At 42.9% G+C, this 17,005-nt stretch overlaps 1 protein-coding gene and 1 long non-coding RNA gene across 2 annotated transcripts in view; both read right to left on the bottom strand.

The window, feature by feature from the left end:
• LOC144667745 (uncharacterized) overlaps positions 1-13,972 on the bottom strand; it is a 49,829-nt gene extending 35,857 nt beyond the window's left edge. Inside the window, exons 1-2 of the long non-coding RNA XR_013573369.1 lie at positions 13,843-13,972; positions 399-489 (exon numbers count right to left, since the gene is read on the bottom strand). This is a non-coding gene — a long non-coding RNA (uncharacterized LOC144667745). The remainder of the gene's footprint in view (positions 1-398; positions 490-13,842) is intronic.
• A 616-nt stretch (positions 13,973-14,588) lies between these two features.
• LOC144667992 (uncharacterized) lies at positions 14,589-15,962 on the bottom strand. Its single transcript, XM_078529687.1, has one exon. It carries the CDS (start codon positions 15,798-15,800, stop codon positions 14,871-14,873), a length of 930 nt encoding a protein of 309 aa, XP_078385813.1. The 5' UTR covers positions 15,801-15,962; the 3' UTR covers positions 14,589-14,870.
• Positions 15,963-17,005: the final 1,043 nt, after the last annotated feature.

Genomic DNA, 17,005 nt, shown 5'->3' with positions numbered 1-17,005 from the left:
AAACTTCAATATAGATAATATGGGTAGCCATTGCTACAAGGAACTACTCCAAGCATCATATGTAGCATCAGGTTGTTATGAAAGAGTTACACATTCAAGTTGGACAGTAACTCAAAGCATTCCATCTGGCCTTGTGAATGATTTTCTAAGGAATCTTTAAATCAGTGTGCTAGGTTGGGTTTCCAAAACTTTTAATTTAGACAGAGGAGGAGTGCTGCCATCAGGACTGTAAGCATTCATAAATTACCATTTCTCTAGGAACTGTGGGAATATATTAAAGGTGTACCATATCCCACTGATTAATTACATGATTAGGGGACTCCAGATTCTTCCCGAAAGTCAGAGAGCCTACACCAGACACTTTTAAGATACAGTAAAACCTCTTTATCATGCAATACCTTAAATCTAAGATCCATGCTACAGCAAGAGTACTTGTTGCCTCAGTTCCGTATGCCTTTGCCTTTCTCCTCCTCTTTTTCAAGAACAAATCTGAATAAAATAAGAATAAATCGGATTTGCTGAAAATGTGGATTAAAAATAAATTTACATTTTCTTCATTAAACAATTAGTGGAAGATGTGACAAAAATAAAACATTTTTGTCTTTACTGGGCCAATTACTGGATTTCTTATTGTTAGACACAATAAATACACACACACACAGTCTCATGTTTAAGTCTAATTATTGCTAGCTATTTCTGCAAATGGTAAAGAATGTAACTAAATTTTGGTTACTACTCACACCACAAGGTAAGGCAGAGATGTGCATTATGCAGGAAATCCTTGGTATGCATGGTTTGATTATATATAGGAACATGAATAAGACATTCAGCCCCTTAAGCCTGCACTGCCATTCGATTAGATCATGGCTGATCTGTACCTCAACTCTATTTACTTGCCTTTGATCCATATCCCTTGATAGCCTATCCTAACAAAAATCTACCTATTTCAGTTTTGAAATTTTCAATTGAACTGCCCTCCAACCCCAAATTTCAGAGGTATAGCGTCTGAGGTTCCACTACCCTTTGTGTGAAGAAGTGCTTCCTGACATCACTCAAACAGTTTAGCTGTTAAGGTTATGACCTCTTGTTCTGGACTCTCCCATAAAAGAAAATAGTTTTTCTCTGCCTACATGGTCAAACCCTTTGATCATCTTAACTACCTCAATGAGATCACCCCTGAATCTTCTATACTAAAAAGGTATCCAAGCCTATGCAACCTGTACTAATAATTTCATCCTTTTCGACCAAGTATCATTCTAGTGAATCTGTACTGCACCCCCTCCAATGCCAATGTATCCTTCCCTTGCAGTACCAAGAATAGAATCCAGTACGCCAGATCCAGTCTAACCTGAGCTTTATACAACTAAAACATAGCTTCCATACAATGTTCCTTCTAAGCTGTGTGGGTATGCGCCCATGCGGCAACTGGGAATGTACTATGCAGGGAACAAACATACTGTGCAAAATGCAACATTCCCTTTAAGATGCATACATGTGCGTCAAGAGCATTTTAAAGGGGCCACACATTGCAACAAGCCAGTCATGCACAGGAAACAGAAGTTAAAGGGAATATTACTTCCATTCCTTTGTATTCTTTGTTAGGGGAGGTAATGGCATAGTGGCATTGTCACTGGACTGGTATTCCATAGACCCAAGGTAATCTGGAGACCTAGGTTTGAATCCCACCATGGCAGATAGCGAAACTTAAATTCAATAAAAATCTGGAATTAAAAGTCTGATTATGACTTGCCGGTTGTTGTAAAAACCCATCTGGTTCACTAATGCCCTTTAGGGAAAGAAGTCTGCCATCCTTACCTGGTCTGGCCTACATGTGACTCCAGACCCACAGCAATGTGGTTGACTCTTCAATGCCCTCTGAACAAGGGCAATTAGGGATGGGCAATTTTTGCTGGCACAGCCAGCAATGCCCACATCTGATGAGTGAATTTTAAAAAAATTCTCCAATCTTTAAGATAAAAACTAATGTTCTTTTATACTAGGGATCAATCCAGCAGATCATTCAATTTATTTGACACAGAACAATGAATTAAGGCATGCCATTCAATTCCAATTATGATGATTGATATCTTGGGTTAGTAGTTTTGATTGACAGTTGTGTCTGTGGTGACAGGATGGGCTAGATCTGTGAGACAGCAGGACCAATGGTTCTTTGTAGTCCCTTTTGACAAATATCTATGTGGCCAGGAGCTTCCAATTATATGTTTATATTTGGCTGTTTGTGCTGAGCCCAGCAGTCAGTCTGAAGCTAGCACAGCATCACATAACCATGTAAGAAGCAAGTGACCATGATTCAAGGATCAATTTTATGCCTAGATATAGTGCAGGAGATGTGCCTTTGTTGATTTGACATTTTGGGAAGGTTAGTTATGATTCTAACTCCTGTAAATACACAGTTTCTACTGAATACTGTTCATTTTATGTTTAATGTCAAATAGATTGACCCTGTGGACAACAAAATTGTAAAGCGTGTTCTTCTGACTGCTGATGACTTCATGCCTGAAGAAGAGGTAAAAATTTAAGGAAACTATGGTGTTCAGGTAATTAATAATAGAGCTGGAGGATAAATGGGAATTGTGGTTAGCTTGGGGAAATGTAAATAATTATAAGAAACTCTGTCAATTAACATTAATGGCTGTTTTCTGGAAGTAGTTTCAGATTAATTGAATGTGACTTTTTGATCAGGAGTGCAAGACATTAACAGTTAGGAGAACATGTCAATCAGTTTGAGGCCTGCATTAGAAAACTGTTACATTGTTGGGACTCAGATGCCCACACTGCAAAATTGATGAACCTCTCAGTGAGCCAGTTGTTCAGTTTATGCATTGTAACCCTTTGTCAGTACATCTATTCTGAACAGAGAAGGATGAGGACAGAGAGAGAGAGAGATAACCCCATTAACTTTCAATTGACTGGATCATAGTTCTCAACTTCAGCAGAAGATCCATGACAACCCCAGAGAAACAATGTCTACATGAACCAAGGGCACAGCTGAGTAAGCTGGTAATGGTGTGGACTGAGAACAGAGCAATCACTTCTAAAATGTGAATTTGGCGAACATGGCAATTCAGGGGTGAGTCGGTGATAAATGGTGGGTGATTGAAAGAGATTGTTTTTTTTTATTAAACTAAAATTTAAGATTAGTTTTTAATTTAAATAATTGCAAGTCAGTTGACAATTAACTGTCAGTCAACTGTAAGTAGGTCCCTGGCCGTATATCTTACTGGGGGCTGACTGCAGAAGCCCGTTTGTGTCTGAAAAGCACAGAAAGGGTGACACTGGCGGGAGCCCAGCAGAGTGAGCTGGGAACAAAATGAGCTGGGACCAAAGCAAGCTGGAATCAATGTGAACTGGGACCAGGGTAAGGATTTTTCAAATGGGAATTTGGTGAGAATGGGAATTTGGTTTAGAGGGGCAAGGAAGTGCCAAGTGAATTAACAGAGAAGCCAAAGCTAAGTGTTATATTAATACTTAACTATATAGTAGATTAAGTGGCACCTAAACTTTTACCTTTATAAAAAGGTAATAATAAAGAGGCAAGGTTAAAAATCTAACTAGCAACTTTAAGTAAATAAAAATGAAATACATGAAAATTGATGTCGACAATAGCAAAGTAAACTAAATTAAACGAGCAATAGAAGTAACTAGAAGAAACAAAATTAAACCCATCTGACAAATTATCAATGATGAATTAATTGGCACTGAAAACTGGTAAATAGATAACTGCTGTACAATCAACAAATACAGAATAGATAATGGCAGGAAAGGCAGTGTGTCAGGGATTGCAGAATATGGGAATTTGTGGACCGTGAGATTGTCCCAAATGACAGAACCTGGAGGAAATGTCAGTTATTGGGCTGGAGTGTGAGTGAAGGAATACTGGCACTTAAAAGAGGAGAACGATATCTGGATAGTTTATTCCAGAATGCAGTCACCCCATATAGAAAGGTACAGGAAGAGACGGATGTCATTGGCAGTCAGCAGGTTAGGAACAACTTGTGGCGATAGAGAAGGAGAAACCACAAAAAGTGATCCTGTCTGCCAGGTACAATGTTGTCCAGGAGATGGGCAGGGGCAGGGTGGGGGGTCAGGGTGGCGGGGCGGGGGGGGGGTTCGATCGATGGCCAGATTGCTAACCAAGATTCCATGGGGAAGGAGGCATTTCTAAGGGAGGGGCTGAATAGAAATGTTTTAGTTCTAGCAGATTTGATATTTACAGGTTAGGGGGTATCTTCTGTAATTGCGATTGAGAGTCCAGGAGGATGTGTGGCCGACCCAGGGCCAACGTAAGGAATATCTCCAAGCAGTTGGAAAGAAACCCAAAAAGTGAGCAGGAGGAACCTATTGTTGTAATCCATCTGGAACCACGGACATACGAAAGAATAGGGAGGAGGTCCTGTAAGGGTATAACTGGAGCTAGGAGCTAAATTACAAAGCAGGACCTTGAGCCTGATGATCTCTTGGATTAATACCTTAACCATGTGCTAATTGGTAAATATATGACTGAAAGAGTAGTGTGGAAAAGGGGATTCCATTTCATGAGGCACTGGCAAGAACACAAGAAATAGGAGGAGTAGACCGTTGAGCTTGCTCCACCATTTAATACGATCATGGCTGAACTTGGGCTTCAATTCCATTTTCCTGCCCACTCCTCATATCCCTTAATTCCCTGAGAGACCAAAAATCTGTCAATCCCAGCCTTAAATGTATTCAACGATGGAGCATCCACAACCATCTGGGCTAGGGAATTCCAAAGATTCACAACACTTTGAGTGAAGTAATCTCTCCTCTTCTCTGTCTTAAATGATTGGCCCCTTATCCTGAGACTGTGTCCCTGTGATTTAGATTCTTCAACCAGTGGAATCCACCTCTCAATGTCCACCCTAACAAACCCCTCAGAGTTTTGTAGGTTTCAGTGTGATCGCCTCTCATTCTTCTAAACTCCAGAGAACTTAAGCCCAATTTACTTAGCCTCTCATCATAGGGCAACCCCCTCATCCCAGGGACCAATCTAGTGAACATTTGCTGTACCGCCTCCAATGCAAGTATATCCTTTCTTAAACATGGAGACCAAAATTACACACAGTACTGCAGATGTGGTCTCACCAAAACCCTGTACAAATGTAACACGACTTCCTTATTATTGTACTTCAGTCCCTTTGCAATCAAGGCCAACAAGCCATTTGCCTTTCTAATTGCTTGCTGCACCTGCAAGCTACATTTCTGTGTTCCTTGTACAGGTTCTTTGAACATCAACACATACAAGTTTCACACCTTTTAAAAAATAATCTGCTTTTCTATTCTTATGACCAAAGTGAATAACTTCACACTTCCCTACATTACACTCCATCTGCCATCTTGTTGCCCACTCACTTAACCTGTCTATATCTGCATGCAGGCTCTGTGTCCTCCCCACAGCCTACATTGGTACATTGCTCTCTGTCTCTTCAGCTAAGTCATTAGTATAGATCGTAAACAGCTGAGCCTCCAGCACTGATCCTTGTGACACTCCACTATTCACTGCCTGTCAACTTGAAAAAGCCCTGTTTGTGCCCACTCTCTGCTTTCTATCCATTAACCAATCCTCTACCCATGCTAAAATACTACCCCCAATTCCATGAGCCCTTGTCTTGCCTGTTAACTCTTTGTGTGGCTCCTTATTGAATGCCTTTAGGAAATCCAAATATACTACATCTACCAGTTCCCCTTTATCTACCCTACTAGATACATCCTCAAAAAAAGTCTAATAAATTTGTCAAACAGGATCTCCCCTTAGTAAGACCATAAGACTTATTCTACCATAAGAATTATTCTAATCATGCTATGCCTTTCTAAATGCATTGTTAAGACTTCCTTAATAATAGATTCCAGCATTTTCCCAACAACTGATATCAGGCTAACTGGCCTGTAGTTCAATTGGTGTAACATTTGCCAACTTCTAATCTAATGGGACCATTACCAAATCAAGGGAATTTCGGAAAATCATAGACAACACATCCACTGTCTCTGCAGCTGTCTCTTTTAGAACCCTAGGGTGTAGGCCATCAGGTCCCAGGGATTTGTCGTATTTTAGTCCCTCAAGTTTTGCCAATACTTTTTCTCTGCTGATGTTTATTTCCTTAATTTCCTCACTCATTTTAGCCCCTAGGTTACTGTTTATTTCTGGTATGAAAATTGTGTCCTCTGCTGTGAAGACAGGCACAAAATATTTTTTCAATACCTCTGCTATTTTCTCATCCCCCATGATAACTTCTCCTGTCTCTGCTTCTAAGGGGCCAAGGTTTACTTTAGCTCCTCTCTTCCTCTTTAAATACTTACAAAAGCTCCTACAATCTGTTTTTATATTCCTGGCTAGTTTACTCTCATATTCTACTTTTCCCTTTTTATGAACTTTCTGATGGCCCTCTGGCACTCATAATGGGACAGGAAAGAGTCCTACCAATGAATTTAGCTGCACCTTTACCTCTATAAGATGCATTGAAGTAACTCACCAAGCCTCCTTAGACAGCACCTTCCAAACCCACGACCACTACTATCCAGAAAGGCAAGGGCAGCAGACACATGGGAATACAACCTGCAAGCTCCCCACCAAGCCACTTACCATCCTGACTTGGAAATATAATACCGTTCCTTCACTGTTGCTGGGTCAAAGTCCTGGAACTCCCTCCCTAACAGCACTGTAGGTGCACCTTGTCATGAAGAGATATTGATGTCTATAATGTTATTGGAAATTATTGTTGAATTGGAATTGCAGAAGGGTCTGTGTCAATGTGTGTGTCTATATGTGTGTCTGTGTGTGGTTTAATTGGATTAAAGCCAGCTAGTCTGGGTGCTTTAATGTATAGTAGTTTTGAGATGTTAATTAGATAAACATAAGGAGGAGAAGGTAAGTGTAAATTCGCATTTGTTGAATAAACCAATCAAAAGAATGGGTAAAGTCTTGCACCTAGCTGGAAGACGCCAAGAAATGTGTTTATATTACTAATAAAATTGGTGGAATGAAGGGATTATTGTTAGGAGAGGTAAAATTAAAAACCTAGTAATACAATGAAAAATTTACATTCAAAGGGGAAGCTAGGTATAAACAGAAGGGAGTTTGTGTGTGTAAGTCAGAGGCATTTAAGATCTAACCAGCCTGTATGCCTGCAATTGTGTCTGCAAAGAACCTCATTTTGAATTCGTATAGTCAAATGTGCTTTGCCTGGTGCCTGTTTAAAATCTATGGGTTATTGTTGCCTTGATGAAGATTTACCTGGAGGATTTGTTTAAAAGCTATTATGGTAGTAATTTGTAAACATGTGTATGTGTTTAATTTGTTGTTAAATTAATAAATGTTTTAGTTTTTATATAAAAAATCTTTTGAGGCTCAGTGGTCTTATTCCTGAATTGAGAGCTGCATCTCAAACATACAATTGAAAATATAGGTTATGACAGCTATTCAAGTTTCCCTTTGGGATTTAAACAACTTAGCCTCTACCAACAGCTGTGCCATAACAACCTACTTTTTAAAATTCATTCACGGGATGTGGGCTTCTCTGGCTGGGCCAGCATTTATTGTCCATCCCTCGTTGCCTTTGAGAAGGTGGTGGTGAGCTGCTTTCTTGAACTGCTGCAGTCCGTGTGGTGTAGGTACCCCCCCAGTGTTGTTAGGAAGGGAGTTCCAGGATTTTGACCCAGTGACAGTGTTGTCTTTTCCGGTGCCTAGGTTGATGCCATGTGGTCCATCCAGTTTCAATCCTTTTTTGTGACTTTGTAGCGGTTTGATACAACTGAGTAGCTTGCTAGGCCATTTCAGAGGGTATTTAACCACATTAACCAGTCAACCACATTGCTGTGGGTCTGGTGTCACATGTAGGCCAGACCAGGTAAGGACAGCAGATTTCCTTCCCTATAGGGTATTAATGAACCAGATGGGTCTTTACGACAATCGACAATGATTTCAATAGTTTAGATTTAATTCCCGATTTCTATTGAATTCAAATTCCACCAGCCGTGGCAAGATTTGTACCCGGGTACCCAGAGCGTTATGCTGGGTCTCTGGATTACTAGTCCAGTGACAATACACCATCGCCTTCCCCACCCCGACATGGACTGCAGTGGTTCAAGAAAGCAGCTCACCACCACCTTGGGTGACACCCACATCCCATGAATGAATAAAACAAAAAGAAACTGAACTGAGTTGGGATTAAGATCCAGGGGAAGGATAAATAGGAAAGCAGAAAGGACAGTAAGTGAGTGCAGGGTGAGTGGAAATAACAGAAACCTTAAGAAAAAGGGATAAGAACAAAGGTCAGAGTACAAAAAGTGACAAAGGTAACAGGAATGGAAAAGATTATAGGAAGTAGTAATAAAATAGCTGTTAAAAATAAAGTAAGAGTAATGAATAACATGCTTTTAATGAGCAATCTTGATTTTCAATTGACTAGGAGAAATGAACAGTCAGGGCAATAAACATCTCAAATGTGTGCGGAACAGTTTTCCGGACAAGGCAACAGGCCAAAACAAATTTAGTGATGAGTAACAAATCAGAATGAGTTAACATTCTGATGGTCAAAAGAGCAACTTCTGAATAGGGACTGTAATATTATTGAGCTTGATATTAAGTTTGAATGGTGTGGAAAAAAGTTCCAAGTAAGGTTATGCATTTAACCAGAGAAAACTTTTGAAATGGTGAGAAACTAATTGACCAAGATCAGACAACCAAAAACGGTCCCTTTTTGTTAATAAGAAATCCAATTGAAGAACCAAGGCCTGGAGTGTGGGATGCCATGAATGTTGGTGAGAGGAGAGGGTAAATCTTGTCCTTCAGAACCATTACCGGAGCTCCACCTCCGAAGAGCACTTGTTAGGAATTTGCACAATGACACACTCGGGAAAATGCATTGGGAGTGCTGAAAATGAAAACTTAACCATGGAAAAGAAGACAAATCAAGAAGCTAAAATTGGGTGGCGCCAAAGTTTGGTTTTTACATTTAAAATGTCATGAACAGGTACAGAAAATAATCAAAAAGGCTAATGGAATGCTGGCCTTTATATCTAGAGGACTAGAATACAAAGGGGTAGAACTCATTCCTTGGTTATACAGAGCTCTGGTTAGACCACACCTGGAGCAGTCCTGGGCATCATAATTGCATTTACTGGACTTGGAAGCAGTGCAGCGTAGATTTACCAGAATGATACCTGGACCCCAAGTGTTAAATTTCTCGGAGAGATTACACAAACTAGGGTCATATTCCCTGGAATTTATGTTGTTTAAGAGGTGATTACATGAAAATTTTCAGGATATTAAGGGGAACAGATAGGGGAAGATAGAAAGAAAATATTTGTGCTGGTTCGGGAATCTGGGACTAAGAGGCAGAGTCTAAAAATTAGAGCTAGGTGTTTCAGGAGTGAAATTATACACAAAGGGTCGTAGAAGTTTGGAACTCGCTTTCACAAATGGCAATTGATGCTAGATCAATTATTAATTCTAAAACTGAGATTGATAGATTTTTGTTAACTAAAAGGTATTAAGGGATAAGGGAAAAAGATGGACATATGGGGCTGCATTTTCCGCTCACCGACGCGTAAAATGACGCCGGGTGACATTGGGCAGGCATCCCGACGTTACCCCACGTCATTTACATTTTCAGGTTGGCGGGTGTGCAGCCGACTCGGCTGCGCACCTGCTGACTTGTCGACAACCTATTAAGGCCATTAAAAAAGTAATTGAAATCATTAATGGACCTGCCCGTCCAACCTTAAGGTTGGCGGGCAGGCCGGGAGCCCTGGCGGGCAGGATGAGGTTTCATGAGGGAATTAAAAATTTCAGAATATCTTAAAATAATAGTTATGGACATGTCCCAACTCATGTGACAGTGTCACATGAGGCGACATGGCAGCGAAAATTTTTTCTCATCTGTATTTAATGTTTCAAACCTGAGCTGATCTCCCTGAGGCAGCACTTTGCCTCAGGGAGACCTGCGCGCTCTTTCGCGTGCATGCGCAAAAGAGCGCACTCCCGGCTCAGGAAATCCCTCCCTGCCCGCACAGAGAGTGCATAGAGCTTCCTGGCGGGAGTCACACTGGGCGGGCCTTAATTGGCTCGCCCACATAAAATGGCGGCGCATCCCCATTCAGGGGCGCTGATCGGGAACCCGTCCACCCGCGCCCACACATTCCCCCCCCAACGGGAGGAAAATGTTGCCCATGAAGTTCAGTCACCGATCAGCCCTAGTCTCATTCAACAGTGGAATAGACTCAAAAGGACTAAATGGCCTACTCCTGTTCCTACTTGAACACGCAATCAATGCTTGCTCAAAGAGAGAAATTATAAGGATAAATTTAAAGGAGGACAAAGCTAGAGAGATAAAGTCACTTGGTAGGAATTCCCAGAGCTTGGGAGGGTTGTAGGGAGGGATCTGAACATGAATATGAAAATTATAAAATTGAGGCGTTGGTGTATGTGGAGCCAATGTAGGTCAGCAAGAATAGGATGGGAATTGGTACAAGTTAGGATCGTTAAATTTGTGATTTTTAACAGCTGGAAAAGCCAACAATACTTAACTTTCTTTGGCTGGATTAAATTGAGTTCCAATTTAATCCTGAAGGACAATGGTAGAAGTTAATGCTGTATCTCCCAACGTTAATATTGGAAAATGTAAACTTCCTCATGCAGCAACATACTCGCACGCTCTGCATGTCTGCAATTTCAAATTGTAGCAGAAATCCTTTTAATTAGCATCTATTGTACACTTGATTTTGAGAATCCACTTGTGCTTTGTCAAATTTTTCAGTATGATAATTTGTAGATGTGAGAGGTTTCTCCAATGAATGATGGAAAAACTGTCAGCTAATTGATTCAAAGCCTTGGATATTCACTAGTTGGTACTTAGGTGTAGTAATTTTGTCTTTTTAAATAAAAACAAAATAATTTTGGGTGGTGGATGGAATATCATCATAGCTTTATATTTTTAATAACTAATGGAGGCAACATTATTTTGTTCCAGTTCTGCATTCAGATGAAGGAGCTTAGTCATCCTGAAATATAGGCTTATAAGTGGCTCTCCAAACCTCACCTTAAATGATCATTCTTCATACCAGCCTAGAGTCTTGACAAATACTTTAACTGGCAACAGCATCACAGCAAGGCCTTATTCCTTCTCATTGAACATTAATACACACACACTTCTTCCCAGGGTTGTGGAATGGAGATTAAGAGAATAAACCACGATTTTTCTCTCCTTTTTCTCTTTCTTCACAGGGCTGTCAAGGACAACTGTAGAACTGGACAACTGAGAGCTCTGGGGTGTTAGTCCATAATTTTTTGAAAGTGTCAGGACAGGTTAACAAAACTGTTACAAAGCATATGGGATCCTGGGCTTTCTAAATTGAGTACAAAAGCCAGGAAGTTATGCTAAACATATAGAAAGCATTAGTTCTGTTTCAGCTGGAATAGTGTCTAATTCTAGGCACCACTTGTCAAAGGCTGTTAATGCTTCCAAGAGGGTACAATAGTAATCTACTAGAACTTGCAGAATCCCAGAAACATTTGCAGTCAAATTAGTATCGTAATTGCAACAGTACTTCTTTAAATGCCGGACTTAGTGTCTGGTGAAAGAATAACTAACAGATTCAAAACATCTCACTCTGGAAAAAGCCATATAAAACTGTGTAAGAACAGGCCTAGGAATATACATAACATTTTTCAAGAGTCTGGTCTTGTGACTTGCTTATAGCCAAAGAATACAAAACTCTTTCCAATTAGACTTTTCTCCTGAATTGAAAGGGAAGGTGATGGCCCTTCTGATGGGCTCAATATTATTTGAGGAATAAACTATTATTTTGAAATTTACTTATTATAATTTCTGCATCTAACATTGAAGAAAACAACTTCATTACTCCTAATCTTGTTCCATGATAAATCCTAAATTGTAGCAACATTATAACTGCTCTTTCCTTGAGACTAAGTTTGTGTGTAGCATGCCCATTGGAATTATACTATGTTGAAACTTTGGAGGGTATAAACTTTGCCTATAGAATCAACGCCAATGTATTCTTTTAATTCACTTGACAGCTTCTCGAAAACCTTTTCATTTAATTCTAATGAATCTTCAAATTTAGCACAAAGAATTGTTTTCTAATTATAAATTTTGTCATATTAATTTCCCCTGCCATTTTATCATACTTAGCTAATTCCATCATCTCATCCACTCCTCCGAGGCAACCTCTTCCATACCAGCCCCTCCCCCTCATGCCATTCCACCCTTCCCATGTCATCCTCAACCTCTTACCATCCCCAACCCTTCCATCAACCTTATCCGATCTCTTGCAGAAACACTCTCTCCAGCCAGGGTAACTTTCATGTTGGGCTTCCCTTACCTCCTGCTGTTTCCGTGCTCCACCAACAGCCACACCTGCCGCCGCCACCAGCCGCAGGTGCTCCAGTCCTCTGCATGCCCCATGTGCCTCTGCCTACACGAGGCATCACCCACCAAATAAACCCAACAAATGCATCCTTTAAACTGATCAATAAAAACAATCCACACACATAATGAAACAACTATCTTCATAGATGGTTCCAGGGATGAGGCATTAGTTATGTGGATAGGCTGGAGAAGCTGGAAATGTTCTCCTTAGAACAGAAAAGGACATTTCATAGGGCTGTTTAAAATCATGAAAGGTTTAGAGTAAATGAGGAGAAATCATTTTCGATGGCAGAAGGCACAGATTTAAGGATGATTGCCAGAAGAACCAGAGGCCACGTGAGCAAACACTTTTCTACACAATAAGTGGTTAAGATTCAGAATACACTGCCTGATAGGGTGGTGGTGGATACAGATTGAGCAGCAGCCTTCATGGGGGAATTGGATGCAGACCGCTATCTGAAAAGGAAGAATGTGCAGGGTTACTGGGGCTGAGGGGAAGTTTGCACTAGGTGAGTTGTTCATTTGGAGAGCTGGTGCAGACATGATGGGTCAAATAGCCTCCTGTGCCATCACAATTTTGTGATGCTTAGGACAAATATTGGCAGTATAGGAAGAAAGAACAGTGGCATGGGATTAACTAGATTGCTCTTTAAAAGAGCTGGCACAAAATTGATGGGCTGAATGGCCTTCTGTGCTGTACCATTCTATGGACTGCTGCCTGGGCTGAGATCAGCTAAGTCGGCATAAAATGGGGATCAAACCTATAACCTTCTTCTTTGAATGGCTGAGTGTCAACTGTTTGTTTACAAATGAAGCAATGTGGAAACGCGTTCAACTTTAACCAAACAAGGTCTTCTCACTTTTCAAAAATGCAACAAGATACACCCCCCAGAAACAATACCAGTCATGTTTTCTTAACATTTATGCTGTTTTAAGGTCCAGTTATACGTGGTTATCAATTGTTTCTCAAATGGAAATGCGCCCTCTTATGATAAGTATGTGGAATATCAATTTGAGCAAGATTTAAAATTGATCAAAATGGTAAATGATTGTTGAATCACATCGTGCTAAATTGTTGAAAGATTAAATCTGTGGCATTGCTTTGTGCAATAGGAAAATATTTTCCATGCTGTTGAATTAAACGAGTTTCACTTTGTGCTTAAAAGCAAAATTCTTGCAATCTGTATCTCTTACATATCGTCAAAGATGTACATATAACTTGGGGGTCAGCAATTTACGCTCAAACTTTCAAATATCGCCACCCTTTGTAAAATAGGTGTCTGTCATATTTTCAAAAGTCATGACTGCCGATTTACAACAGCTGTTTTTCACTATAAGATTCCAACTGAATCCAGGCTGCAATAAATGGCGCGGGTTATTAAACAGGCATCGCAAGGGGTCGGTTTTTTCCCCCTACCTTCAGTCTCTCAAGGTTTTCTTCACAGTCAGCGTCAAATCAGTTTAGATGTGTGGATCTCACCCCCACTTAATAATAATAAAAAAAGATTGCCCACAACTCCCCATTTCCTTTTGTTCACTGCTCCAGCTTAAGACTGAGGGTCCGCACACACTTGTTTTTTGGTTGTTACAGGGACAAAGTTAATCGGCCTTCACACTTGCCGACACAGTCCGGTGGTCGGTTGCAGTGGCGACCTGCATGTTCTTTACACTTTACCGCTACACCTTTAATTCTTGTAGCAGAAAGTAAGCAACTCCCAAGCGAGTCTGCCCATATGTTTGCTCCCCATTGACATTCTGTAACTATAGCACCTATGCAATCTTCATAAATGGCACATACACTTTGGGTTTGACAGTACGAATAATTGTGTAATCCTGCGGTTGCACAAACAAGTCCGATCATTTCACCCCCCCCCCCCATGTACAATCCTTGGACTTTCAATAAACTGAAACTCTGTACAAACATTTTCAGCAAATACTTGGGAGACCAGCAAAAGTAGTTTATCACCAGTGACACTGGGCAGCCCTCTGATCAAATGGGTCAGAATGGGAACGTTCAAATGAATGTCCATACCCGTTGGAAAACGCCAATCTCACAAACTGACCCTTAAACACTTTTGGCACCGAACGTCTGCCAAAGATCCCTTTACGCTGCTAAAAAAAACACAATTACTTTGGAACACAAATATCACACCAATAACCATCTTCATGACTTCACTAATGTTATATTTATTCTTAAGACTATTACTTTGATAGATGTCATCTTTTGACGATGTACATGACTCTGGACACAACGCCTCAAAAAGTTGGTCAGTAAAACATGGTATACCTTGACCTCAGGGAGGAGAAATAAGGCAAAGTTGCACATTAAAAAGTTCAACAGAAAAATGTACACAAAATGGGAAAGGGGGGAGATGATGTTCTTCCAATGCATTTTTATAAAACACTTACATTAAAATATTTACATTGTAGGTGATTAATGTCCATTTATTTCCCGTTCTCTAAACATCTCCCCTCCTGTTTGTACAGTTCATTCTCTTTCTCGAGTCTCTGGTTTTCAGCTTTTAACTTCTCCACTTGGCTCTCGATCTCCTGCATCTGTCTCTCCGCCGCCGTCGCCGCCGCAGCGGCATCTCCGCCTCTTGCGGCTTTCAGGCCGTCCAGCCGACCCCTCAGGCGGTTCTTCTCGTCCTCCAGGCGGGACAGGCACTTCTCCAGCTCCAGGTACTCGCGGATCAGCTCCTGCTTGGTCATGTTCTGCAGGCTCTCGGCGTGGTACCGCTCGTAGGTCTCGGAAAAGTCCTTCTGCAGGAACTCGCCGCCGCCGCCGCCGCCCCCCATGCCGTCGCTGCCGCTGTCCTGCTCCGCCTCGTCCAGCGGCTCCTCCTGCTCCTCCTCCTCGCTGGTCTCGCACGGGCGGCCGGCGCGCCGGGGGCAGACGCCGCCGCCGCCGGTGTTGAGGTCGGGCTCCTCCTGGTTGTGCTCCTCCATCAGGAACTGGGTGGTGTTGTACGGCGCCACCGTGAAGCCCTTGGCGAACATCTCGGCGCGGGTCTTGGCCGCCCGGACGCTCTCGCGCTCGTCCAGCTTCTTCTTCTCCTCCCAGGACAGCTTGAAGTAGGGCTTCCAGCGCCGCTTCTTCTTGGACGGCCGCCTGCGGTGCCGCTTCTTGGGCTGCCGGGGCTGAGGGGGAGGGGGTGCGAGGCACTCGGCCGGCCCCGGGTGACCCCCGCGGCTCGGGGGGGAGCTCCCCGGGGGGCAGCGCCGCTCTGTCCCCAACAGCCGCCCCCCGCTCCCATCACCATTATTGTCATTGTCATTATTGTTGTTGTTGACGGTCGCACCGGGGGCGGCTGAGGGATGCCCCCGCCTCGGAGACCTGCCACCCGGACACTCCGTAACCAACCGCTCTCCCATCCCGCTCAACACAAGAGACCCTCTTTCATGAGGCGACTTGTCAATCCCCCTGGTTGAATCACGCCCACCTTCATTGGGTTTGTTTCAGAAGTTTCTTTCCATGCTTTATTATTTCTTCCATCATCAACACCACCAAAAAAACCCCCCCCTCCCCCTTCTTCCCTCCCCATCCACCTAACACACCTACCTCCAATTGCTGCTCTGCCTAGCGCGACGCGCCTTTATATAGGCGGCAGGGAGTGGGCGGGGATAAACACCCTCCGCCCCGCCCACCTCCTCCCCCCCCCCCCCGCGCGCCCGTTATGACGCATGCGCATACATCCGCTGGCACGGCCCTCCGGGAGTGGTAGTTCTTTCACACACACACACACCTCCTCCCGCCCGCCCGCTCCGCTAGAAGTGAGTGCGGCGGCTCGGACTCGCTTACCCGAAACCCCGCCCCCCCCCCCCCCCCCGCGCGCGAACCCAGCGGGCGGCCGCCGCCGCTTGCTCCTTGGTGCGCGCCTCCCCGCCCCGCCGCTGATTGGTCGGGGCTCCTTCATTCAGATTCTTCCACCGCTGTTGCTAGCCGAGTGCTCCTCTGAGCTATTGGAGGCGACGCTGTCAATCCTACGCGTCAGAACGGCTTCCCCACCAATCACTTTAATCGCTCATTGTTTGCAGGGCGTGTACCAACAAACCATTTTCGCTGACTGTGCCATTAAATGGGGGGGGAGGGGAAACATGTCAGATTCGTGATTACTGTGGCTTGTATAGGGTTTTGGGGGGGAAAGGCATAGGGTATAAAGATTATTCAAAAATCTATAGCTTTTACAATTTTATCCATTAATCGAAAGGATAAACTATAATGGGTCAAAATTTAAACAAACAATTTACCCCGGAAAGAAAGTCAAGTCCCAAAAGATAAAATGTAGTCCCTGATTTTCAAGCGGTGCAGCGTGTGATTTGAACCTCTCAAATCCTGCGAATAGGAATTATTTCGGGGTTCACCTATCCTCCTGTTCAATTAATGTCATTTTGAAATGTAATTGCGAGCAGGGAGCAGCGGAAGGATGCGATTTGACAGTGTCGTGTGGAGAGGAGCGCGGTCGGGGCCCGTGAGGTGTGAAGCGGCCGTTTGGAAGCGAACACAAAGGGAAGGGGCGGAGGGAAAGGAGCCCCTCCCCCACAGGGAGCCTTGCAGGGTGGGGGAGGGGGATTGGGAG

Source organism: Cetorhinus maximus, chromosome 25, assembly GCF_964194155.1.
Source record: "Cetorhinus maximus chromosome 25, sCetMax3.hap1.1, whole genome shotgun sequence".
Classification (NCBI taxonomy): Eukaryota; Metazoa; Chordata; class Chondrichthyes; order Lamniformes; family Cetorhinidae; genus Cetorhinus; species Cetorhinus maximus.
The sequence above is the reverse complement of the archived record's forward strand: the minus strand, read 5'-3'. Positions and strand labels throughout refer to the sequence as shown.

Bases quoted from the DNA above. Each gene is read 5' to 3' on its own strand.
- LOC144667992 (XM_078529687.1), bottom strand. From the start codon at position 15,800: ATGGGAGAGCGGTTGGTTACGGAGTGTCCGGGTGGCAGGTCTCCGAGG.